General features: G+C 41.1%; 1 protein-coding gene and 1 long non-coding RNA gene across 4 annotated transcripts in view; one reads left to right on the top strand and one right to left on the bottom strand.

The window, feature by feature from the left end:
• LOC141581277 (uncharacterized) overlaps positions 1–13,595 on the bottom strand; it is a 20,183-nt gene extending 6,588 nt beyond the window's left edge. The window contains exons 1-2 of the long non-coding RNA XR_012513851.1: positions 11,239–13,595; positions 8,925–9,099 (exon numbers count right to left, since the gene is read on the bottom strand). This is a non-coding gene — a long non-coding RNA (uncharacterized LOC141581277). The remainder of the gene's footprint in view (positions 1–8,924; positions 9,100–11,238) is intronic.
• ZFP14 (ZFP14 zinc finger protein) overlaps positions 1–21,939 on the top strand; it is a 27,803-nt gene extending 5,864 nt beyond the window's left edge. For 2 of the 3 annotated variants that reach the window (XM_010347992.3, XM_074386471.1), the window contains 4 exons: positions 394–481; positions 5,783–5,909; positions 7,500–7,601; positions 15,415–21,939. In XM_010347992.3, coding sequence (XP_010346294.1) covers positions 473–481; positions 5,783–5,909; positions 7,500–7,601; positions 15,415–16,781 — 1,605 coding nt within the window. In that variant the 5' untranslated portion in view covers positions 394–472 and the 3' untranslated portion in view covers positions 16,782–21,939. The remainder of the gene's footprint in view (positions 1–393; positions 482–5,782; positions 5,910–7,499; positions 7,602–15,414) is intronic. The other variant, XM_074386472.1, reaches the window with a different exon arrangement.

Below are 21,939 nucleotides of genomic sequence, written 5' to 3'. Positions count from 1 at the left end.
AGCCTCCCGAGTAGCTGGGATTATAGGCATTTGCCACGACACCCAGCTAATTTTGTATTTTTAGTAGCAGTGGCATTTCTCCATGTTGGTCAGGCTGGTCTTGAACTCCCGACCTCAGGTGATGTGCCCGCCTCGGCCTCCCAAAGTGCTAGGATTACAGGCGTAAGCCATCGTGCCTGGCCCAGAGGTTGTATTTCTTTAGATTCCCTATACTTTCCCCTAGTTTATCTGGGTATAGGATAAGGGTGGGCATAGTGGTGGGTAGTAGTTTGGAAGAGGGAATGGAAGTAGTTTGGGAGAAGGAATGGAAGAGAAAATAGTTTTCATATTTATGATGTACATCATTCTGGGAGCTCTGCGGCATTATTTCACTGCTTCTTTTTCTCCTTTTAGCTCTGGCTTATCAGTACTTTGAAGTTCTCCAACTGAGGAATCTTGACAAGGACTGACCAGTTTTTGCAGTTCTAAAACCATGGCCCATGTAAGTTAATGTTTCTCCCTCCTTTTCAAATTACTGCCAATTTCTGTATCATGTCTATGGATTCATTCCTTATTCTGAAACTTTTTGTTTACCAGAGTTTCATCCAAGAACGTGCTCCATGGCTCCTGCCTGTAATCCCAGCATTTTGGGAGGCTGAGGCAGGCAGATCACCTGAGGTCAGATGTTCGAGACCAGCCTGGCCAACATGGCAAAACCCTGTCTCTACTAAAATGCAAAAATTAGCCGGGCATAGTGGTGCATGCCTGGTAGTCCCAGCTATTCAGGAGGCTGAGGCAGGAGAATCACCTGAACCTGGGAGGCAGAGCCAGCAGTGAGCTGAGATCATGGCACTGCACTCTAGCCTGGCCACAGAGCAAGACTCCATCTCAAAAAACAAAAAACAAAAAACAAAAAAAGAAAAAATAGAGAACCAGCTCCAGTTTTTTTCCCTTCTGTGAGAACTGGGGATAGATAGCACAGTGTTCTGTGTGCCTGTCCCTTCTCCCACAAAATCTTCTGTCAAGAGCCATGAGACAGCAGAAACGAGATGCCTTGAGAAAACCAAAGGAATTCTCTGCAGAATATCCTCCTGTTAACATGTTCCAGTGCAACTGCTTTTCATTTTAAAACTTAAACTCTAGAAAAAGTATATTTCTCTCAGTACAGTGATTTTTTTGGCTTCATTTTACATAGGAAAAATGGGTGTCCCTGATACACAATACGACTTTTTGAGACGGAATTTCAGTGCAGTGGTGTGATCTTGGCTCACAGCAACCCACCTCCCAGGTTCAAGCAATTCTCCTGCCTCAGGCTTCCAGGTAGTTGGGATTACAGGTGCCTACCACCACTCCTGGCTAATTTTTGTGTTTTTAGTAGAGACAGGGTTTCACCGTGTTGGCCAGGCAAGTCTTGAACTCTGGACCTCAGATGATCTGCCCACCTTGGCCTCCCAAAGTGCTGATATGACATGCGTGAACCACTGCACCCAGCTACAATATGGTATTTTAAAAATATTTTTCAATTTTTTTGTGGAGGAATTATATATATGCAAAAATATATACACACCATAAGTGTTCAGCTGAATGAATTTTCATAAATTGAGTAAATCTACACTGTCAGGTCAATTAAGGAAAGCATCTCAGATGCTTTCAGTCACTCCCCACCCACCCACTGCTTGAGTAACCACCATCGTGATGTCAAACACTATAAAATAAGTTTGCTTATTTTTGGAACTTTGTTCAAGTAGGCGAGGTGTGGTGGCTCATGCCTGTAATCCCAGCACTAAGGGAGGCCAAGATGGGTGGATTGCTTAAGCTCAGGAGTTCTAGACCACCCTGGGCAACAAGGCAAAACCACGTCTCTACAAAAAAAAAAAACCTCACTGGGCATGGTGGCATGTCTATAGACGCACCTACTCAGGAGCCTGAGGTGGGAGGAAGACTAGAGTTTGGGAGGTGGAGGTTACAGTGAACCGAGATCGCACCACTGCACTCCAGCCTGGATGGCAGAGCCAGACCCTGTCTCAAAAAGACAAAACAAAACAAAAACGTGATTCAAGTGGAATCATACAGTTCAACCCAATTTTTTTTTTTTGAGACAGATTCTTGTTATGTTGCCCAGGCTGGAGTGTAGTGGTGCGATCTCGGCTGACTGCAACCTCCACCTCCCAGGTTCAGGTGATTCTTGTGCCTCAGCCTCCCGAGTAGCTGGGATTACAAGTGCCCACCACCATTCCCAGCTAATTTTTGTATTTTTTTTTTTTAGTAGAGACAGGGATTCACCATGTTGGCCAGGCTGGTCTCAAACTCCTGATCTGCCCACCTCGGCCTCCCAAGATGGTGGGATTATAGATGTGAGCCGTTACAATGCCCAGCCTTGTTTTTTCTTTATAGAGACAAGGTCTGCATTGGTCACCCAGGCTGGAATGCAGTGGAATAATCACAACTAACTGCAGTCCCAACCTGTTAGCTCAGGTGATCCTCCCACCTCAGCCTCCTGAGCACTGGGGACTACAGGCACATGTCACCACTCCTGGCTAATTTTTAAAAATTTTTGTAGAGATAGGGGCCTCACTGTGTTGCCTAAGCTGAACTCAAACTCCTGGGCTCAAGTGATCCTCCCACTTCAGCCTCCCAAAGTATTAGCATTACCAGTGTGATCCATCATTCCTGATCCAATACAAAGGTTTTTTTTTTTTCCCCTCAAACAAAAATAACATCCAGGAAGAGTCTCTTGTTGTTGTTGTTGTTTTTAAGACACCCAGGCTGGAGTGCAGTGGCATGATCTCGGCTCACTGCAACCTCTGCCTCCCGGGTTCAAGTGATTCTCCTGCCTCGGCCTCTGGAGCAGCTGGGATTACAGGCGTGTGCCACCCTGCCTGGCTAATTTTTGTATTTTTTAATAGAAATGGGGTTTCACCATATTCAACAGGCCGGTCTCCTGACAGCTCCTGACCTCGTGATCCGCCTGCCTTGGCCTCCCAAAGGGCTGGGATTACAAGTGTAAGCCACCCTACCCGGCCTGAAAGAGTCTTTTTCTTTCCCAAATACAGTTGTTAGGCCAATGGAAACATCTGCAGATGTTTTGAAATGTGTGTAACTATCATTCAGGTGCATATGTATACCTGGTGCTGCAAGTGTTTGAGGAGGTGACAGCACCATCCTGAGTGTCAGCCATTCCTGCTGTTACGTTCTTGTTGGAAACACTTTTCCATACTGTGCTTCACATGTAGCCCTTGTTTTTGTCTAGCGTAAAATGAGTTCCTGAAAGGTTGGAAAAATGTTGAAAATTGTGGAGAAAGAAACAAAGCAAGTGAGAAAAATGAATTTAGTAAAAGAGATATTAAAATACTAAAACCAAAGATGTTGTGTGTGCACTGACCCACTGTGTCCCATAATTCTATATTGGAGGAAAATGTGCAAAGCTAGTTGGATGGATGGAATTGACATATAATGCATTATAATGGTCTGATTTAACGTAATGGGAGGCTGTGTATAGTGACTCATGCCTGTAATCCCTCCTTTGAGAGGCCATTGCTGGAGGCCAGTGATTCACGGTTTCAGTGAGCTATGATCACATCACTGCATTCCAGCCTGGGCAACACTGAGAACCTGTCAAAAATAAATAAATAAATAAAAGAAGAAAGAACGAAAAAGGAAGAAAAGAAAGAAAATAGAAAATAAAATGGTGGGAAAATAGGTACTTGGTTAATTGTTCAAATGTCTGATTTTCAGGAACGGATTACTGATGTTAAGTGGGAGGTCCCTATTTTGAGCTTTCCTTAAGATCTGTGGTTTGATGAAAGAGAGGATGTGGTCTTATCTGACTGCTTATAAGGAAAACTCTAAACATCTCCACAGATCTGAGTTTTTCAAGTATGTAAGATAGGATTTAGTGTTGGCTGACCTTAATTTCTTTGTGTGTTGAGACCCTATGCTATGTAAGGCTATTAGGGTTAGGTGAATTGGGTAGGGATGTAATTGGGCCTTATAAGGTAAGGCCTAAACTTTCATGTGTGCCTTGACACCTTTGTCAGGGCCCTAAAGGCCTAACCATGTGTTCGTCTACTCTTAACCGATATGCCCCATGCCCAGCGGGAAAGGCTTCCTACCCAGCTAGTTCCCCTATGAGCTGGACCAGTTACACCCTTTGTGCTTCTCAACCTAATGGGTTTCACCTCCCTGCCAGCCCATATAATTATTCAGACAAGCCAATCAAACACCACTGCAGGAACCAGATAACACCTCACCTTGTTATTACTGTAAACCCTGCCTCCCAATTGCCTGCTCATTCATGCTGTTCTTTTTTTTTTTTTTTTAATAGAGACGGGGTTTCACCATGTTGGCCAGGCTGGTCTTGAACTCCTGACCTCAGGTGACCCACCCACCTTGGCCTCCCAAAGTGTTGGGATTACAGGCGTGAGCTACCATGCCTGGCCTCATGCTGTTCTTAAGTGCAACCCCTTGGTGGCTCAGCATAATGTATGATGTCCTCTCTCAGGCTCTGATTATATGCATCTAACAAATTGCTGTCGATCTCATCTGTCTGGTATGGGCTATTTGATTATCTTGTATTTTTTAGGGCAGGGATCCCTCCTTCACCAATATAGATACATCAATCAATGGAGATTTTCTCCTGTGGAGAAGAATGCCAGGAATGAAGTCCATTGTGTATTTTTACAGGATGTGCTGGTCTAGAGCAGGGTTTCTCAGCCTGGAACTATTGACTTTGCTGTTTTTGAGACTTGTGTCTTACTCTGTCTCCCAGGCTAGAGTGCAGTGGTGTGATCTCAGCTTACTACAACCTCAATCTCCTGGGTTCAAATGCTTCTACTGCTTCAGCCTCCTGAGTAGCTGAGATTACAGGCTCCCACCACCACACCCAGCTGATTTTTGTATTTTTAGTAGAGACAGTTTCACTGCATTGACCAGGTTAGTGCCAAGCATGGTGGCATGTGCCTGTAGTCCCAGCTATTTGGGAAGCTGAGGCAGGAGAATTGCTTGAACTTGGGAGGCAGAGGTTGCAGTGAGCCAAGATTGCGCCACTGCACTCTAGCCTGGGTGACAGCGAGACTCCATCTCAATAAATAAATTAATTAATTTAAAAAAATGTAGATTGCCATTGAACAAATTTTTGAAAGTTTACTAAAGAATTGGTTGTAAAAGGGAAAGTGTTTATAATAAAACCTGAGTTTGTGATGAACTTGAGTTCATCTTCTTACGAGATTCTGTAGCACATGTGGATCAATATTTTTTTAGTGATCATTAAAGGGAAAAGAGAGCCCAAGACCTCATATTTCTTTTTTCTTTTATTATTTTTATATTTCTTTTTTATAGAGACAGGGTCTTGCTAATGTTGATTAAGCTGGTCTTGAACTCCTGGGCTCAAGTGATCCTCTCACCTGGGCATCCCAAAGTGCTGGGATTATAGGCATGTGCTGCTGCGCCTGGCCTCAAGACCTCATATTTCTAAAGAATTTATGGTGGAGGCATGTAGTATTGAAAAGGCTTGTGTGTACTATTTCATTTAATTGGGATTTTTTTTGTTATGTATTCATTTCTAGAAATGTTTTGATGAAAATGCAGTCAGATCTGTAGACACAGGACTATTTAAGAACATGTAGGGTCAATGCTTCAGAAATAGTAATTTTCTTACTGGCCCCTACTCACATCACAAATTTTCAGCCCAATGCTTTGCATGCCATGTGATCCCTCTCTGCAGTGCAATCCGCAGTCTCCCCTCTTTCCATATTAAAATTATGTAATTTATTTTCACAAGTAATACCTGAGTTTGTTTTTTCAGGGTTCAGTGACATTCAGGGATGTGGCCATAGACTTCTCACAGGAAGAATGGGAATTCCTGGACCCCGCTCAGAGGGACTTATATAGGGATGTAATGTGGGAGAACTACAGCAACTTCATCTCACTAGGTAAGGTTATTTATCCCAAATGATATTAGCTTTCTCTCCTGTCAATTTCAGGACTACATTTAGAAAAACTATCTAAAACTTCTATTCTCTGTTCCCAAAGGAATGATTTAAGCTTTGTTAGGTTAGAAATAGGCCTCTCCATTTCATCATGTCCAGTCTGGTAAGTCCTTCAGACTTCCTTCAGACTTTGTAATTCCTGATTTCCTTAGTATCCAAGGGGATGGATTTAAATATGGCAAAAGCATTGTTCAAGAAACCAGACTTCACATTATATTGGAACTCAGAATTGACATAAATGCTTCACACCACTTTCTAGTCCATCTGCAAGCAGAATACCAAGACATAGGAGTTCTGAGTTTCTCTAAAAATCAAAGGAGTCTGTAGAACATAGATAGTGTGAGATGGATCCAGAAAGGTCATTTAAAACTCGTAACCGTGTGTGGCAGCACATGCCTGTAATCTCAGCTACTCGAGAGGCTGAGGCTGGAAAAATCACGTGAATCCAGGAGATGGAGGTTGCAGTAAGCTGAGATTGTGCCACTGCACTCCAGCCTAGGCGACAGATCGAGATTCTATCTCAAAAACCTCAAGGCCAGGCACGGTGGCTCACGCCTATAATCCCAACACTTTGGAAGGCTGAGACAGGTGGAGCACTTGAGGTCAGGAGTTCAAGACCAGCCTGGTCATCATGGTGAAACCCCATCTCTACTAAAAATACAAAAATTAGCCAGGCATGGTGGCTGGTGCCTGTAAATCCCAGCTACTCAGGAGGCTGAGGCAGGAGAATTGCTTGAAGCCGAGAGGTGGAGGCTGCAGTGAGCTGAGATCGCACCACTGTACTCTAGCCTGGGTGACAGAGCAAGACTGTCTCAAAAAAAAAAAAAAAAAAAAAAAAAAAAAAGCCTGAAACACATTCTGTTTCCTATAACAGACATATTTAATTCTACCTACTTTGTAATTGAAAATTAAAATCTAAAGGCCTTGCATTTAACATTGAATGAATATCCTAGAAAAGATCTGAGACTGTCTCCAAAAAACCTTTTATTATGCACTCAGCAAAATAATAGTAAATAGCTAATAGCTAATACATATGTGTATATGTTAATAACACCACCATATATTTGTGCTTACACAGTATTCGAAGCATTGTTCATTATTAATCCTCACAACTCTATGAGAAGATATATTATTATCCTCATTTTATTTGAGAAAATGTAGAAACAAAAGGTTAAAAATTTGGTAGGTGACAGAAACAAAGGCAGAATGTGAAGCCAGCTAGTCTGGATCCAGTCTGTGTTCCCTTACCTCTAAACAATAATTCCTTTCAACAGAGCCTGTGTGAGGTTAAATTATTTTAAGGCCTGTTCTTGACCAGATGGTTAATATAATGGCCTGGATATAATTAATTTAACCTCACACAGGCTCCTTGTGATTCTCAAGTTACCTTAATATGAACATTCTTCAACTCCCTTGTAATTCTTTGCTCTTAGGAATTATAAAGTACCATATTGATCTATAATTATAAATGTAATTAAATCTGAATCTAAAGACTTTTGGGTGTATAATTTCATGTCATATTTTTCTTTTAAGCAGGGCCTTCCATTTCTAAACCGGATGTGATTACCTTATTGGATGAAGAAGGGAAGGAACCTGGGATGGTTGTGAGGGAAGGGATAAGAAGATACTACCCTGGTGAGTGAGGGCTGAGAAGGCATTGACAAATCATTACTGCAGGAGATAGCTAAACTGATTAGGGTGGAGGCACGGCTTGAGATGTTTGGATCTTTCTTCAAAAAGCCCATGGCCTATGGAGGAAAGGCTTGGGACCTGAGGCAAATTAAGATCTTTTAAGCCTGGACTAGGAAAGGAACTTTCTATTGACCTTGATTTCAACCCTTATTTCTCATCTTTCATGTTTCTATCCCACTTTAAAGAGAAGAACTATTCCTGGTAGAAGAAACAAAAATTAAATATAAGAGCAGAAATCAGCAAAATAGAAAAGAAATAGAGAAAATTAATAAAGCCAAAAATTGATTTATTGAAAAGATTAACAAAGGTGTTAAACACCTAGTAACTTACCTTCTCTCTTTTTAAAGAACATGAATTACTAATATCAGGAATGAAAGGGATTTTCACTTTAGATCCTATAGCCATTAAAAGAATAATAAGAGTCTGGGCGCTGTGGCTCACACCTATAATGAGGCCGAGGCAGGCTAGTAACTTGAGGTCAGGGGTTCCAAACTAGTCTGGCCAACATGGTAAAACACTGTCTCTACTAAAAATACAAAAATTAGCTGGGTGTTGTGATGGGCACCTGTAATCACAGCTACTTGGAAAGCTGAGACATAAGAGTGGCTTTAAACTGGGAGACAGAGGTTGCAGTGAGCCAAGATCGCACCACTGCACTCCAGCCTGGGTGACAGAGTGAGACTCTGCCCCTACTCCAAAAAAAAAAAAAAAAAACGAATTATAAGAGAATGCCAGGATTTACTTTATGACAGTAAATTTGATAAATGAAATTTTAAAATTTCTAGAAAAATACAGCTTAACAGAACTGACACAAGATAAAAAAGAAATTGAATACCCTTCTGCTATTAAAGTAATTGAATTCATTATCAGAAATCTTCCACAAAGAAAATGCCAGGCCCAGATGGTTTCACTGGTGAATTCCATTAAATATCTAAGGAAGAAATAGCAGCAATATTGTACAAACTCCTTCAGAAAAGGAATGCATTTTATGAAACCAACATAGCTCATACCATAACCTAAGAAAGAAATTACAAAAAAAAGCATACACCCGTATCTTTTTCGTACATAGATACAAAATTGTAACAAAATATTAACAAATCAAATCTAGTGACAACAAAAATGATTAAGTTTCTTTCAGTTAATTCATCATATTAACAGAAAAAATGAATGACTATATATGATCATTGTCTTAGTTCATTTTCTATTGCGTATAACAGAATACCTTGAAATTCAGTAATTTATAAGGAAAAGGAATTTATTTCTTACAGTTTTGGAGGCTGAGAAGTCCAATGTCAAGGGGCGGTGTCTAGTGAGGGCCTTCTTGCTGGTCGGGACTCTGCTGAATTCCAAGGCTTTGCAGGGCATCACATGGCAAGGGGCTGAACATGCTAATGTGCTAGTTCAGGCCTCTCTTCTTCTTATAAACTCATCAGTCCCAATCCTGTAATAACCCATTAATCTATTAACTCACCAATCCATGAATAGGTTCATCCATTCATTAGAGCAGAGCCCTCATGGCCCAGTCACCTCTTAAAAACCCCACCTCTCAGTATTGCCATTAGGAATTAATTTTCTACATGAGTTTTGGAGGCCACAAACATTCAAGCCATAGTAGTCATCTTCATAGATGTAAAAATACAATATGACAAAATCCAACATCCATTCATGATAAAAAGCTCTCAGCAAACTAGAAATTGAAGGGAACTTCCTCAGCCTGGTAAGTGGTATCTATTAAAAAAATACATCATAAACTAAAAATTCATTATAAGTAAGAAAAAGATACACAAAGATCAAAAAGGAAGATACAAGTCTGTATTTGGAGATGACATGATTGTGTACATAGAAAGTGCTAAGGAATCAAGACAACTATTCAAAGTAATAATGGAAAAATCACAATAAAATCACAGGATATAAGGTTAATATTAAAAAAATCAGGCCAGGTACTGTGGCTCACACATAAAATCTCAGAACTTTGGGAGGCCAATGCAGGTGGATCACTTGAAGTTAGGAGTTTGAGACCAGCCTGGCCAACATGGTGAAACCCCATCTCTACTAAAAATACAAAATTTAGCTGGATTTTGTGGCACATACCTATAATCCCAGCTACTCAAGAGGCTGAGGTGGGAGAAATGGTTGAACCCGGGAAGCGGAGGCTGCAGTGAGCCGAGATCACACTAATGCACTCCAGCTGGGGTGATAGAGCAAGACTCCATCTCAATCAATCAATCAGGGCCTGGCATGGTGGCTCACACCTGGATTCCCTGCACTTTGGGAGGCCAAGGTAGGTGGATCACTTGAGGTCAGGAGTTCAAGACCAGCCTGGCCAGCATGGTGAAACCCTGTCTTTACCAAAAATACAAAAATTAGCCAGGCATGGTGGTGTGAGCCTGTAGTCCCAGGAAGTGGGGAGGCTGAGGCATGAGGATTACTTGAACCTGGGTAGTGGAGGTTGTAATGAGCTGAGATCACATCACTGTACTCCAGCCTGGGTGACAGAGTGAGACTGAGTCAAAAATAAATAAATAAATGAATAGCAAAATCAATTGTGTTTTTATATGCTAGAAGCAAAAAAAATTGGAAAATTAAATAACAACTTATAGGAGTGTCAAAAAACAAAATACTAAGAAATAAGTTTGATAAAACATATGCAAGACATCTACACTGAAAACCATAGACTACTGCTAAGAGAAAATAAAGAAGGCCTGAATAAATAGAAATAATCACTTTTGGGGCTGGGCACGGTGGCTCAAGCCTGTAATCCCAGCACTTTGGGAGGCCGAGGCGGGTGGATCACGAGGTCAAGAGATCGAGACCATCCTGGTCAACATGGTGAAACCCCGTCTCTACGAAAAATACAAAAAATTAGCTGGGCATGGTGGCGTGTGCCTGTAATCCCAGCTACTCAGGAGGCTGAGACAGGAGAATTGCCTGAACCCAGGAGGCGGAGGTTGCGGTGAGCCGAGATCGCGCCATTGCACTCCAGCCTGGGTAACAAGAGTGAAACTCCGTCTCAAAAAAAAAAAAAAAGAAATAATCACTTTTGGAATGGGAAGACTCAGTATTCTAAAAATTTCAGTTTTATCAGTTCCAATATAATTCCACTCATAATCCTAGCAGGCTTTGTCTTTTGGTAGAAATTAACAAGTAGGCTGGGAGCAGTGGCTGACGGCTGTAATCCCAACATTTTGGGAGGCCGAGGTGGGTGGACCACGAGGTCAAGAGATTAAGACCATCCTGGCCAACATGGTGAAAACTTACCTCTACTAAAAATTAGAAAAATTAGCTGAGCATGGTAGCACATGCCTGTGGTCCCAGCTACTCAGGAGGCTGAGGAAGGAGAATCGCTTGAACCTGGGAGGTGGAGGTTGCAGTGAGCTGAGATTGCGCCACTGCACTCCAGCCTGGTGACAGAGCGAGACTCCATCTCAAAAAAAAAAAAAAAAAAAAATTAATGAGCAGATTCTAAGATTTATATGGAATAACAAATGACTTTGCATGTCTCAAACAACTTGAAAACATAAGAATGTATTAATGGGACTTAGATGACATGACTTCAATATATTTCAGGATTTAAAATTACCCAGGTGTTGTCGTGGCACATGCCTGTAGTCCCAGTTACTCAGGAGGCTGAGGAAAAAGCATCTCTTGAACTTGGGAGGTGGAGGTTGAAGTGAGCCAAGATTGCTCCATTGCACTCCAGCCTGGGTGACAGAGCGAGACCATCTCAAAAACAAAAAAAACAACAATGATCAAACCAAACAGAACAGAGGCCCTAGAAACATACCCTGCCACACACACACTTAATGTTTCCCAAGCTGGAGTACAATGGTGCCATCTTGGCTCACCACAACCTCTGCCTCCCAGGTTCAAGCAATTATCCTGCCTCTGCCTCCTGAGTAGCTAGGATTACAGGCATGCACCACCACGCCCCGCTAATTTTGTATTTTTAGCAGACACAGGATTTCTCCATGTTCATCAGGCTGTTCTCGAGCTCCTTACCTTAGGTGATCTGCCCGCCTCTGCTTCCCAAAGTGGCTCGGATTACAGGCATGAACCACTGCACCTGGCCAACAAAAGTTTGACTAAGTGTGAAATTGATAAGTAATAGTATAAATTCTAGTAGAAATAAATAGATAAAATAATGCTATAAAGCAGCAGCAGTCCGCACCTTTTTGACACCAGGGACCAGTTTTGTGGAAATTATTTCTATGGACCAGGGCAGGGGAAAAAGTGGGGTGGTTTGGGGATGAAACTGTTCCACCTCCAATAATCAGACCTCAGATTCACATAAGGAGTGTGCAGCCTAGATCCCTTGCATACAGAGTTTGCAGTAAGGTTTTCAGGTTCACACTCCTGTGACAATCTAATGTCACTGCTGATCTGACAGGAGGCGGAGCTCAAGTGGTCATGTTCGCTTGCTTGCTCGCTCACTGCTGACCTGCTGTGCAGCCCGGTTCCTAACAGACCATGGACTGGTCTTGGCTGGGGGGTTGGGGACCTCTGATTTAAAGGATTAGAGACAGATATACATATTCATTAATGGCTACATAATTATGATAATTAAACTGGTAATATCTGTTATGTATTTGGGATTTTTAAATTAATGGTGATAATAGAGATTGTTTCTGCCCCCAGGGAAACTCAACGATAAGACTTAACAAACTAACAGAATAATATGAGAATATTAATAAACATACCAAAACATTGGAGATAGTGTTATAAACATGAAAAAGAGTGTGCTTGGCTGGGCACAGTGGCTCAAGCTGTAATCCCAGCACTTTGGGAGGCTGAGGCAGGCAGATCATCTGAGGTCAGGAGTTTGAGACCAGCCTGGCAACATGGTGAAACCCTGTCTCTACTAAAAATACAAAAGGATTAGCTGAGTGTGTTGGCAGGTGCCTGTAATCCCAGCTACTTGGGAGGCTGAGGCAGGAGAATTTCTTGAACCTGGGAGGTGGAGGTTGCAGTGAGTTGAGATTGTACCATTGCACTTCAGCCTGGGCAATAAGAGTGAAACTCTGTCTCAAAAAAAGAAGAAGAAAAAAAAAGACTGCACTAAGATAGAGTGTTGCTATGGTCTCTTAAAACTCAGGTTGGGCTGGGCACGGTGGCTCACGCCTGTAATCCCAGCACTTTGGGAGGCCGAGGCGGGTGGATCACGAGGTCAAGAGAGCGAGACCATCCTGGTCAACATGGTGAAACCCCGTCTCTACTAAAAATACAATAAACATTAGCTGGGCATGGTGGCGCGTGCCTGTAGTCCCAGCTACTCAGGAGGCTGAGGCAGGAGAATTGCCTGAACCCAGGAGGCGGAGGTTGTGGTAAGCCGAGATCGTGCCATTGCACTCCAGCCTGGGTAACAAGAGCGAAACTCCGTCTCAAGAAAAAAAAAAAAAGAAAAGGAAAAACAAAAAAAACCAAAAAAACAAACTCAGGTTGAAACTTAATCCCCAATAGATGGGACCTATAAGGGGTAATGGGGTCATGAGGGCTTTCACGGCTTAATGGATTAATGAGTTATGGGAGTGGGACACATGGCTTTGCAAGAATCTAAGGAGAGACCTGAGCTAGCACGCTCAGCCCCTATCACCATATGATGGTCTGCACTCTGCCTTGGGACTCCGCAGGGTCCATACCAGCAAGAAGACTCTCACCAGATGCAGTCCCTCAACTCTGGAGTTCTCAGCCCCCATATTGTTAAGAAATAAACTCCTGGCCGGGCGCGGTGGCTCAAGCCTGTAATCCCAGCACTTTGGGAGGCCGAGGCGGGTGGATCACAAGGTCAAGAGATCGAGACCATCCTGGTCAACATGGTGAAACCGCGTCTCTACGAAAAATACAAAAAATTAGCTGGGCATGGTGGCGTGTGCCTGTAATCCCAGCTACTCAGGAGGCTGAGGCAGGAGAATTGCCTGAACCCAGGAGGCATAGGTTGCGGTGAGCTGAGATCACGCCATTGCACTCCAGCCTGGGTAACAAGAGTGAAACTCTGCCTCAAAAAAAAAAAAAAAAAAAAGAAAGAAACTCCTTAATCTATCAGAGTAGATTAGAAATAATAATACATTCCTTTTCTTTATAAATTACCCATTTTCAGATGTTTCATTATAAGCAACAGAAAATGGACTAAGAGAAGCATAAAGTACATAGACTTAAATATGGGCAGCAGGACTAGCTATTTTGAAGAAGTGATTTTGATTTGAGGCTTGAGAATGAAAACCAGCCAACTATGCAATGTCAGAGGATTCCTCAAAGAAGGAGCAACCTGTGAAAAGTCCTATTTATTTGGAATAGTTGTGGGGCATTTTGTGAGTTGAAAGAGGCCAGAATGGTATGAACAGAGAAAATAAATAAGAGAAAAGATTTGTTGACAAGCAGCAGCTTTATTATTCATGCCCAGGTATTTATATTTTATTCTAATGGTAAAGAGATAGCATTGAAAGCATCCCAGTAATTTCTTGGAGAATATAAACAAGAACAAAACAATTATTTGCCCAGGAATTTGTCCTGTAGACTGTTTTAATCAGTTAAAAACACCTCTGTATAGTTTAAACAAATCTCTTGGTGATTCTTATCCACACTTAAATAAGGGCTTCACTGATTTGACTTGCTTTCCTAATCACCAGCCCTACCTGCACTCCTGGACTCTCTATTTGCTGTGTTTCCCTGGCCCTTTTTCAAAATGATGAGTGCAGTCTGCCCCGTGATACACATTAGCAGAATAGTAGCAGAAGAATTGTATATAATGTAGAAGATGATTGGCTTATTAGTAATTTTCCTCGTCCAGTAGAGCCAGCTTAGTAGAGGTATATTTATAATGTTCAGTAGGAAAGATAAAGAAAGATCTTCCACATGGTGCTTCATTGTTGGGAGCCCTTTCACCTCTGTCTTAAGAAAATTAATAATAAATGCCTACACACAGGGCCCCCCTGCCCAGAGAAATGTACCATCAACCTTGCATGGCCCCTTATCTAAAGACAGGTTGCACTTTACCTTATTCCCACCTTAATGGCGTCCTCACTGGCTCAGGGCTTTATTTTCATGTGCAATGCCTCAGAACCTGAAGTCTAGCATTGCCTCTTTATTTTTGTGTATTTTAATACACATGAAGTAGATTTTAGCCATGCTGAGCTGCCTTTTAGTTTATCCCTATAGATGTCAACTATTTCATTTGTTAGTGTTCTACTGATTAAAGATGCATACAATTGGCCAGGCATGGTGGCTCATGCCTGTAATCCTAGCACTTTGGAAGGCTGAGGCAGGTGGATCACCTTAGGTCAGGAGTTTGAGACCAGCCTGGCAAACATGGTGAAACCTGTCTCTACTAAAAATACAAAAAAATTTAGCTGGGCTTGGTGGCATGTGCCTGTAATCCCAGCTACTACAGAGGCTGAGGCAGGAGAATTGCTTGAACCCAGGAGGTGGAGGTTGCAGTGAGCCAAGATTGTGCCACTGCACTCCAGCCTGGGTGACAGAGCAAGACTCCATCTCAAAAAGAAAAAAAGATGCATAGAATTAAGTGGTCTGCTCCAGGCCTATTTTTCCCATCAACAGTAATTTTTAGTGTCTAATTTTGTAGAAGATAAGGTTTTTTAGGCAGACATATGTAACACTGTGGCAGAAGTATCTATGTTTGAGATCTGTCTAATCCATTCAACTTGTAACAGGCATTATTTTAGGTGACTTTTCTCTAAAGTTTTGTTTGTTTGTTTCCTGAAACAGGAAAACAGTATGTATTTGTCTTCTTGTTTTCTTTCAGATTTGGATTCCAGATACAGGACCAATACTTTATCTCTAGAAAAGGACGTTTATGAAATATATTCATTTCAGTGGGACATCATGGAAAGAATTAAAAGCTATAGCCTTCAAGGTTCTATTTTTAGGAATGATTGGGAATGCAAAAGCAAGATTGAGGGGGAAAAGGAACCACAAGAGGGATATTTTGGGGAAGTGAAAATTACCTCTGAGAAAATGACCACTTACAAAAGGCACAATTTTCTTACTGAGTATCAGATTGTTCATAATGGAGAAAAGGTGTATGAGTGTAAGGAATGTAAGAAGACATTTATTCGTCGCTCAACACTCAGTCAACACCTGAGAATTCATACTGGTGAGAAACCTTACAAGTGTAAGGAATGTGGTCAGGCCTTTAGACAGCGTGCACATCTTATTCGACATCACAAACTTCACACTGGTGAGAAACCCTATGAATGTAAGGAATGTGGGAAGGCCTTTACAGTGCTCCAAGAACTTACTCAACATCAGAGACTTCATACGGGTGAGAAACCCTACGAATGTAAGGAATGTGGAAAGGCCTTCAGAGTACATCAACAACTGGCTCGACATCAAAGAATTCACACTGGTGAGAAACCCTATGAATGTAAGGACTGTGGGAAGACCTTTAGACAGTGTACACACCTTACACGCCATCAGAGACTTCATACTGCTGAAAAGCTCTATGAATGTAAGGAATGTGGGAAAGCCTTCGTATGTGGTCCAGACCTTAGAGTACATCAGAAAATTCATTTTGGTGAGAAACCTTATGAATGTAAGGAATGTGGAAAGGCTTTTAGAATATGCCAACAACTTACTGTTCATCAGAGTATTCATACTGGTGAGAAACCCTACGAATGTAAGGAATGTGGGAAGACTTTTAGATTAAGACAACAACTTGTTCGCCATCAGAGGATACATACTCGTGAGAAACCCTATGAATGTATGGAATGTTGGAAGACCTTTAGTAGTTACTCACAACTTATTTCACACCAGAGCATTCATATTGGTGAGAGACCCTATGAATGTGAAGAGTGTGGAAAGGCCTTTAGACTGCTCTCACAACTTACTCAGCATCAAAGTATTCATACTGGTGAGAAACCTTACGAATGTAAGGAATGTAGAAAACCTTTTAGACTGCTCTCGCAACTTACCCAACATCAGAGTATTCACACTGGTGAGAAACCTTATGAATGTAAGGAATGTGGTAAGGCTTTTAGACTTTATTCATTTCTTACTCAACACCAGAGAATTCATACTGGTGAGAAACCCTACAAGTGTAAGGAGTGTAAGAAGGCCTTTAGACAGCATTCACACCTTACTCAACATCAGAAGATTCATAATGGAATTTAATACAAGAAAGCTTTCAAATGCATATGATGTTACAGAACATCACAAGATTCATTTTTGAGAAAATGTGTTTCATGCTCAATTCTAACTATGAAAAAATTTATAATAGAGAAAGAATATGTTGATTTAAAAACCTCCCAACACCATTTAAACATGGTTTATCTTCAGCAAATTCCTATGAGAGAATAATGTAATGAATGTAGGAAAATCTTTAGCCTTATCTGTCTTTATGTCCCTTTCACTACTTTATTACCAGTGTGATTTCTTGGACAAGATACGAAACTTCTGTGCCTCATTTTGCTGACTTGTAAAATGGTAATAATTAGTACTTATATGTATTAGTTATTTATTGCTGTGTAATAAATTACCACAAACTTATTAGCTTAAAATAACATACATTTATATCTCACAATTTGGATCAGGAGTCCAGGCATGACTTAGTTGGGTCCTCTGCTTCAAGGCCTCTTGCAAGGCTACAGAGTTTTAGCCAAGGTTGTGGTCTCATCTGAAGACTCAACTGGAGAAGGATCTACATCCAGGCTAACATTGTTGTTACCCAAATGTATTTCCTTGAGGCCTGTTAACATTGAGATTCTCAGCTTCTAGCTGGCTGCGCTGAATGCTGACTGCAGTTCCTGGCCACAACAGCCTCATCAACATGGCTGCTTGCTTTATCAAGGCATGCGAGCCAAAAGACAGTAGAGTCTGCTAGCAAGATGAAAGTTAGTCTTTTGTAATCTAATCATGGAAGTAACATTCCCTCACCTTCTACTAGTAGAAGTAAGTTACTAGACTAGCCGACACTCAAGAGAAAGGGATTATATAAGAGTGTGAATAGGTCCTGGAGACAGGACCACCTGGGGGCCAGTTTAGAGTCAGCCTGCCACACTGTGGAATAGGATTGTTGTAAGGAGTAAGTAGTTAACACTTGGAGGAATCACAGTCATATAGCATATATTCTGTAAATATTATGTATAATTGTTATTATTATTAGTATTAATGAATTCACAAAGATCTATAGACATAATAAATGTAGAAATGCCTCCTGTCACCTCTCAGAAATTATTAAACATAATTTATTCTAGGTAAAATCTAGATTGTAGTGAATGTAGGAAGTTCTTCAGCACTTGAGCTGCATTAGAAATGTCATGCCAAAAAGAAACCCTGTGAATATCATGAATGTGAGGTCATTAGTAGTACAGCTGTTAAAGAATTAGAGGGAAATAGGAAATGATTTTCCCATAGTTCCAAAAACAAAAGGCTTACAATTCCTATTGTCTAACGACAGTTCAAAATTAATTAGAAACTATCAAAAAGATGGCTTAAAAGAAATGAACCATCTAGGAATTTAATATTGTTGTGTGTATTTATGTGTGTGGGGAAGAAAGAAAACATCATTCTATAACACTCAGTATACTTTTTGATGCTCAAATTGCCATATCTTCAACCAGTAGTTGTCTCAAGTTGAGCTTGTGATGTGATCTCACCAATAACTTAGCTTATTTGATTGTGGCTGCATAATTTAGTTACCTATGAAAGATGCTAGGGCATCAATTTATCATTTTTGTGTGTGTGCGTGTGAGACAAGGTGTCACTTTGTCTCCAGCCTGGAGTGCAGTGGCATAACCATAGTTCAGTGTGCTCTGTCCGCTTGGGCTCAAGTGATTCTCCCATCTCAGCCTCCTGAGTAGCTGGGATTAAAGTGTGCACCACCATGCCTGGCTAATTAAAAAAAAAAAAAAAAAAGTTTTTGTTTGTTTGTAGAAACAGTCTTGCTATATTGACCAGGCTGGTCTTACCTGGGCTGAAGTGATCCTCCCTCTTTGGCCTCCAAAGGTGCTGGGGTTACAGGGATGAGCCACAGCACCCAGCCTAACTATTATTCTTGAAATCAAGAAACCAGAGGAAAAATTGTCATTTAGTTTCCTTTTCCCATGTGAACCAAATTTCAGGGTAATCAGAAGTTCATCAAATTCAAATGGGTTTGGCCTGGCACAGGGACTCATGCCAGTAATCCCAGCACTTTGGGAGGATGAGGTGGGTGGATCATTTGAGGCTAGGAGTTCAAGACCAACCTGGTCAACATGGTGAAATCCTATCTCTACTAAAAATACAAAACTTAGCCAGGTATGGTGGTATATGCCTGTAGTTTCAGTTGAGGTGGGAGGAGCACTTGAGCCCGAGGCAGAGGTTGCAGTGAGTTTAGATCATGCCACTGCACTCCAGCCTGAGACTGTCTCAAAAAAAAAAAAAAAAAAAATTGAATGGATTTTTCTTTTTTAAAGAAGCCTAATAAATCCAGAAGGAATTATAGGATTAGAAAAATCACTCTTTTCTAGAACTTTTTGGATAATGTAGGTCCAGAAAACATGATCTTAAATGGGTACTACAACTAATAGGTGAAACATTTTATGGTGAGATTTTTCTGGTGGATTTATCAAGCTACCACCTCTGAACACTTTGATCTATTTTAAATTTAAAATGGGTCTATCAGACAACATGCACTTACTGACATAATGCAATAGGAGTCCACACCACCATCTATGAAGCCTTATTGCTGGAATAATGAACTGAAAGAAGTGGAATAGATGAATAGTGTATGGTCATCCCTTGGTATACATGGGGAATTTGGTTCCAGAATCCTCCATAATGGTAAAATCTGAGGATGCTCAAGTCCCTTGTATAAAATGGCATAATATGTATCTGCATATTATCTATACACATGCTTCTGTAAACTTTTATCTTTACATCACTTATACCTAACACAATGTAAATGCTATGTAAATAGTTGTTATACTGTATTTTGCAATTTGTATTTTTTATTGTATTTTAATTTTTTAGGTTTTTTTTATTTTATTATCTTCTATTTGAGGTTGGTTGAATCTCCACATGTGGAGGGCTGGCTATAAAGGGCACCACAAAGAAGAAGCCGAACAAATCCAGAATGTGTGAAATTCTACAGAGCAAATTACCTGATTTCTTCAACTAACAGGTGACATGAAAAATACAAGGGGAAGGGCAACCATTAACAGATTAAAAGAGACTTACAGAGACAATATCAACTAAATTCTGTATGTTGGCATTACTTGGATCTGGTTTGAACAAAACATAAAAAGCCATTTTGGAGACAGTGGGGGAAGTGTGGATATTAACTAATTTTTTTTTTTGAGACCACTCTTGTCACCCAGGAGTGCAGTGGCATGATGTCGGTTCACTGCCATCTCCATCTTCTCGGTTAAAGCAATTCACCTGCCTCAGCCTCCCAGATAGCTGGGACTACAGGTGCACGCCACGACACTCAGCTAATTTTTTATTTTAGTAGAGGCGGGGTTTCACCATATTGGCCAGGCTGGTCTTGAACTCCTGACCTCGTGATCTGCCTGCTGTAGCCTCCCAAATTGCTGGGATTACAGGCATGAGCCACTGCACTCGGCAACATGGACTAAATATTAAATGATATTTACATATATTAATTTGGTTAGGGATGATGTCAATATGATTATAAAAAATTAAAGATCCTATGTCTTAGAGATACATACTATGAAATGAAGATAGACACATTTGCATTAAAATATTACAGCAAAAGAAAAATAATTTGCAAAAAGCTGGAAACAAAATTGGCAACACGTTGATAATTAAGTGGAGTGGTTTGTTCATGGAGATTTATTCTAATATTTCTAGTTTTGTATGTGTTTGACATTTCAATAATAAAATGTTTAAAATCAAAACCAAAATTATAGACTACGTAGAAATCAATGACAATGAGATGCCTACACATCTAACCTTGTCAGATATCGTTAAAGTTCTATCCAGTGAGAAATTAATACCCTGTAATGTGCTAAGGAAATCTTATTTGTGAGCACAGTCCCCATCTTCTTCACTTACCCACAGCAGCAACATCAGGCCTGTGTCACACAGATGTATGTGTTGAGGGAATGAATTTGCATTCCATGAAGAAAAAGGAAACAACAAAATGAAACCAATTCAAGTAAAGAACAGCCAAGTGCCTGGGTACGGTGGCTCATACCTGTAATCCCAGCACTTTGGGAGGTCAAGGTGGGTAGATCACCTGAGGTCAGGAGTTCAAGACCAACCTGACCAACATGGAGAAACCTGTCTCTACTAAAAATACAAAAATTAGCCGGGCGTGGCAGCGCACGCCTGTAACCCCAGCTACTGGGGACGCTGAGGCAGGAGAATTGCTTAAAACCAGGAGGCACAGGCTGTGGTGAGCCGAGATCGCGCCATTGCCCTCTAGCCTGAGTAACAAGAGCAAAGAGCAAAACTGTCTCAAAAAATAAACAAAATTAACAAAATGTGTGTGTGTGTGTGTGTGTATTCCCTGTTTAAGTAAAAAATCTGATACTTATAAAAACTTTGATAATCCTGAAGATTTTACCAATTAATTCTACACAGCTACATAGCTCCTGAAAGTAAAATCTAGACCACCTTCATTATGACGATTCTGTTCTTCATGATTCTAAATCAAGTATATTTACAATTTATTACAAAATCTATCTTTGCTAATAGGTCAGTGTTTCCTTTTCCAAGCACCAAATAACTCCAGAAGGCCTGTGTTTGAGCCCTAAATTCAACATTCTCCAGAAGTTTGCTTCAAAGAATACTAATTCTTGATGGTATTAGAAAAAAAGATTTCTTGGGCCGGGCGCGGTGGCTCACGCCTGTAATCCCAGCACTTTGGGAGGCCGAGGCGGGTGGATCACGAGGTCAAGAGATCGAGACCATCCTGGTCAACATGGTGAAACCCCGTCTTTACCAAAAATACAAAAAATTAGCTGGGCATGGTGGTGCGTGCCTGTAATCCCAGCTACTCAGGAGGCTGAGGCAGGAGAATTGCCTGAACCCAGGAGGCAGAGGTTGCGGTGAGCCGAGATTGCGCCATTGCACTCCAGCCTGGGTAACAAGAATGAAAACTCCATCTCAAAAAAAAAAAAAAAAAAAAGGAAAAGAAAAAAAGATTTCTTGGGAAAATAGGCCAATGAAGCAAGGCATGAAACATCTACTTTTGCCCAGGCGCCGTTGTCTCATGCCTGTAATCCCAGCACTTTGGGAGGCCTAGGCGAGCAGATCACCTGAGGTCAGGAGTTCAAAACCAGCCCGACCAACATGGTGAAACCCTGTCTCTATTAAAAATACAAAA

This window comes from Saimiri boliviensis, chromosome 14, assembly GCF_048565385.1.
Source record: "Saimiri boliviensis isolate mSaiBol1 chromosome 14, mSaiBol1.pri, whole genome shotgun sequence".
Classification (NCBI taxonomy): Eukaryota; Metazoa; Chordata; class Mammalia; order Primates; family Cebidae; genus Saimiri; species Saimiri boliviensis.
Note: the sequence above shows the minus strand (reverse complement) of the source record. Positions and strands in the feature narration are given on the sequence as shown.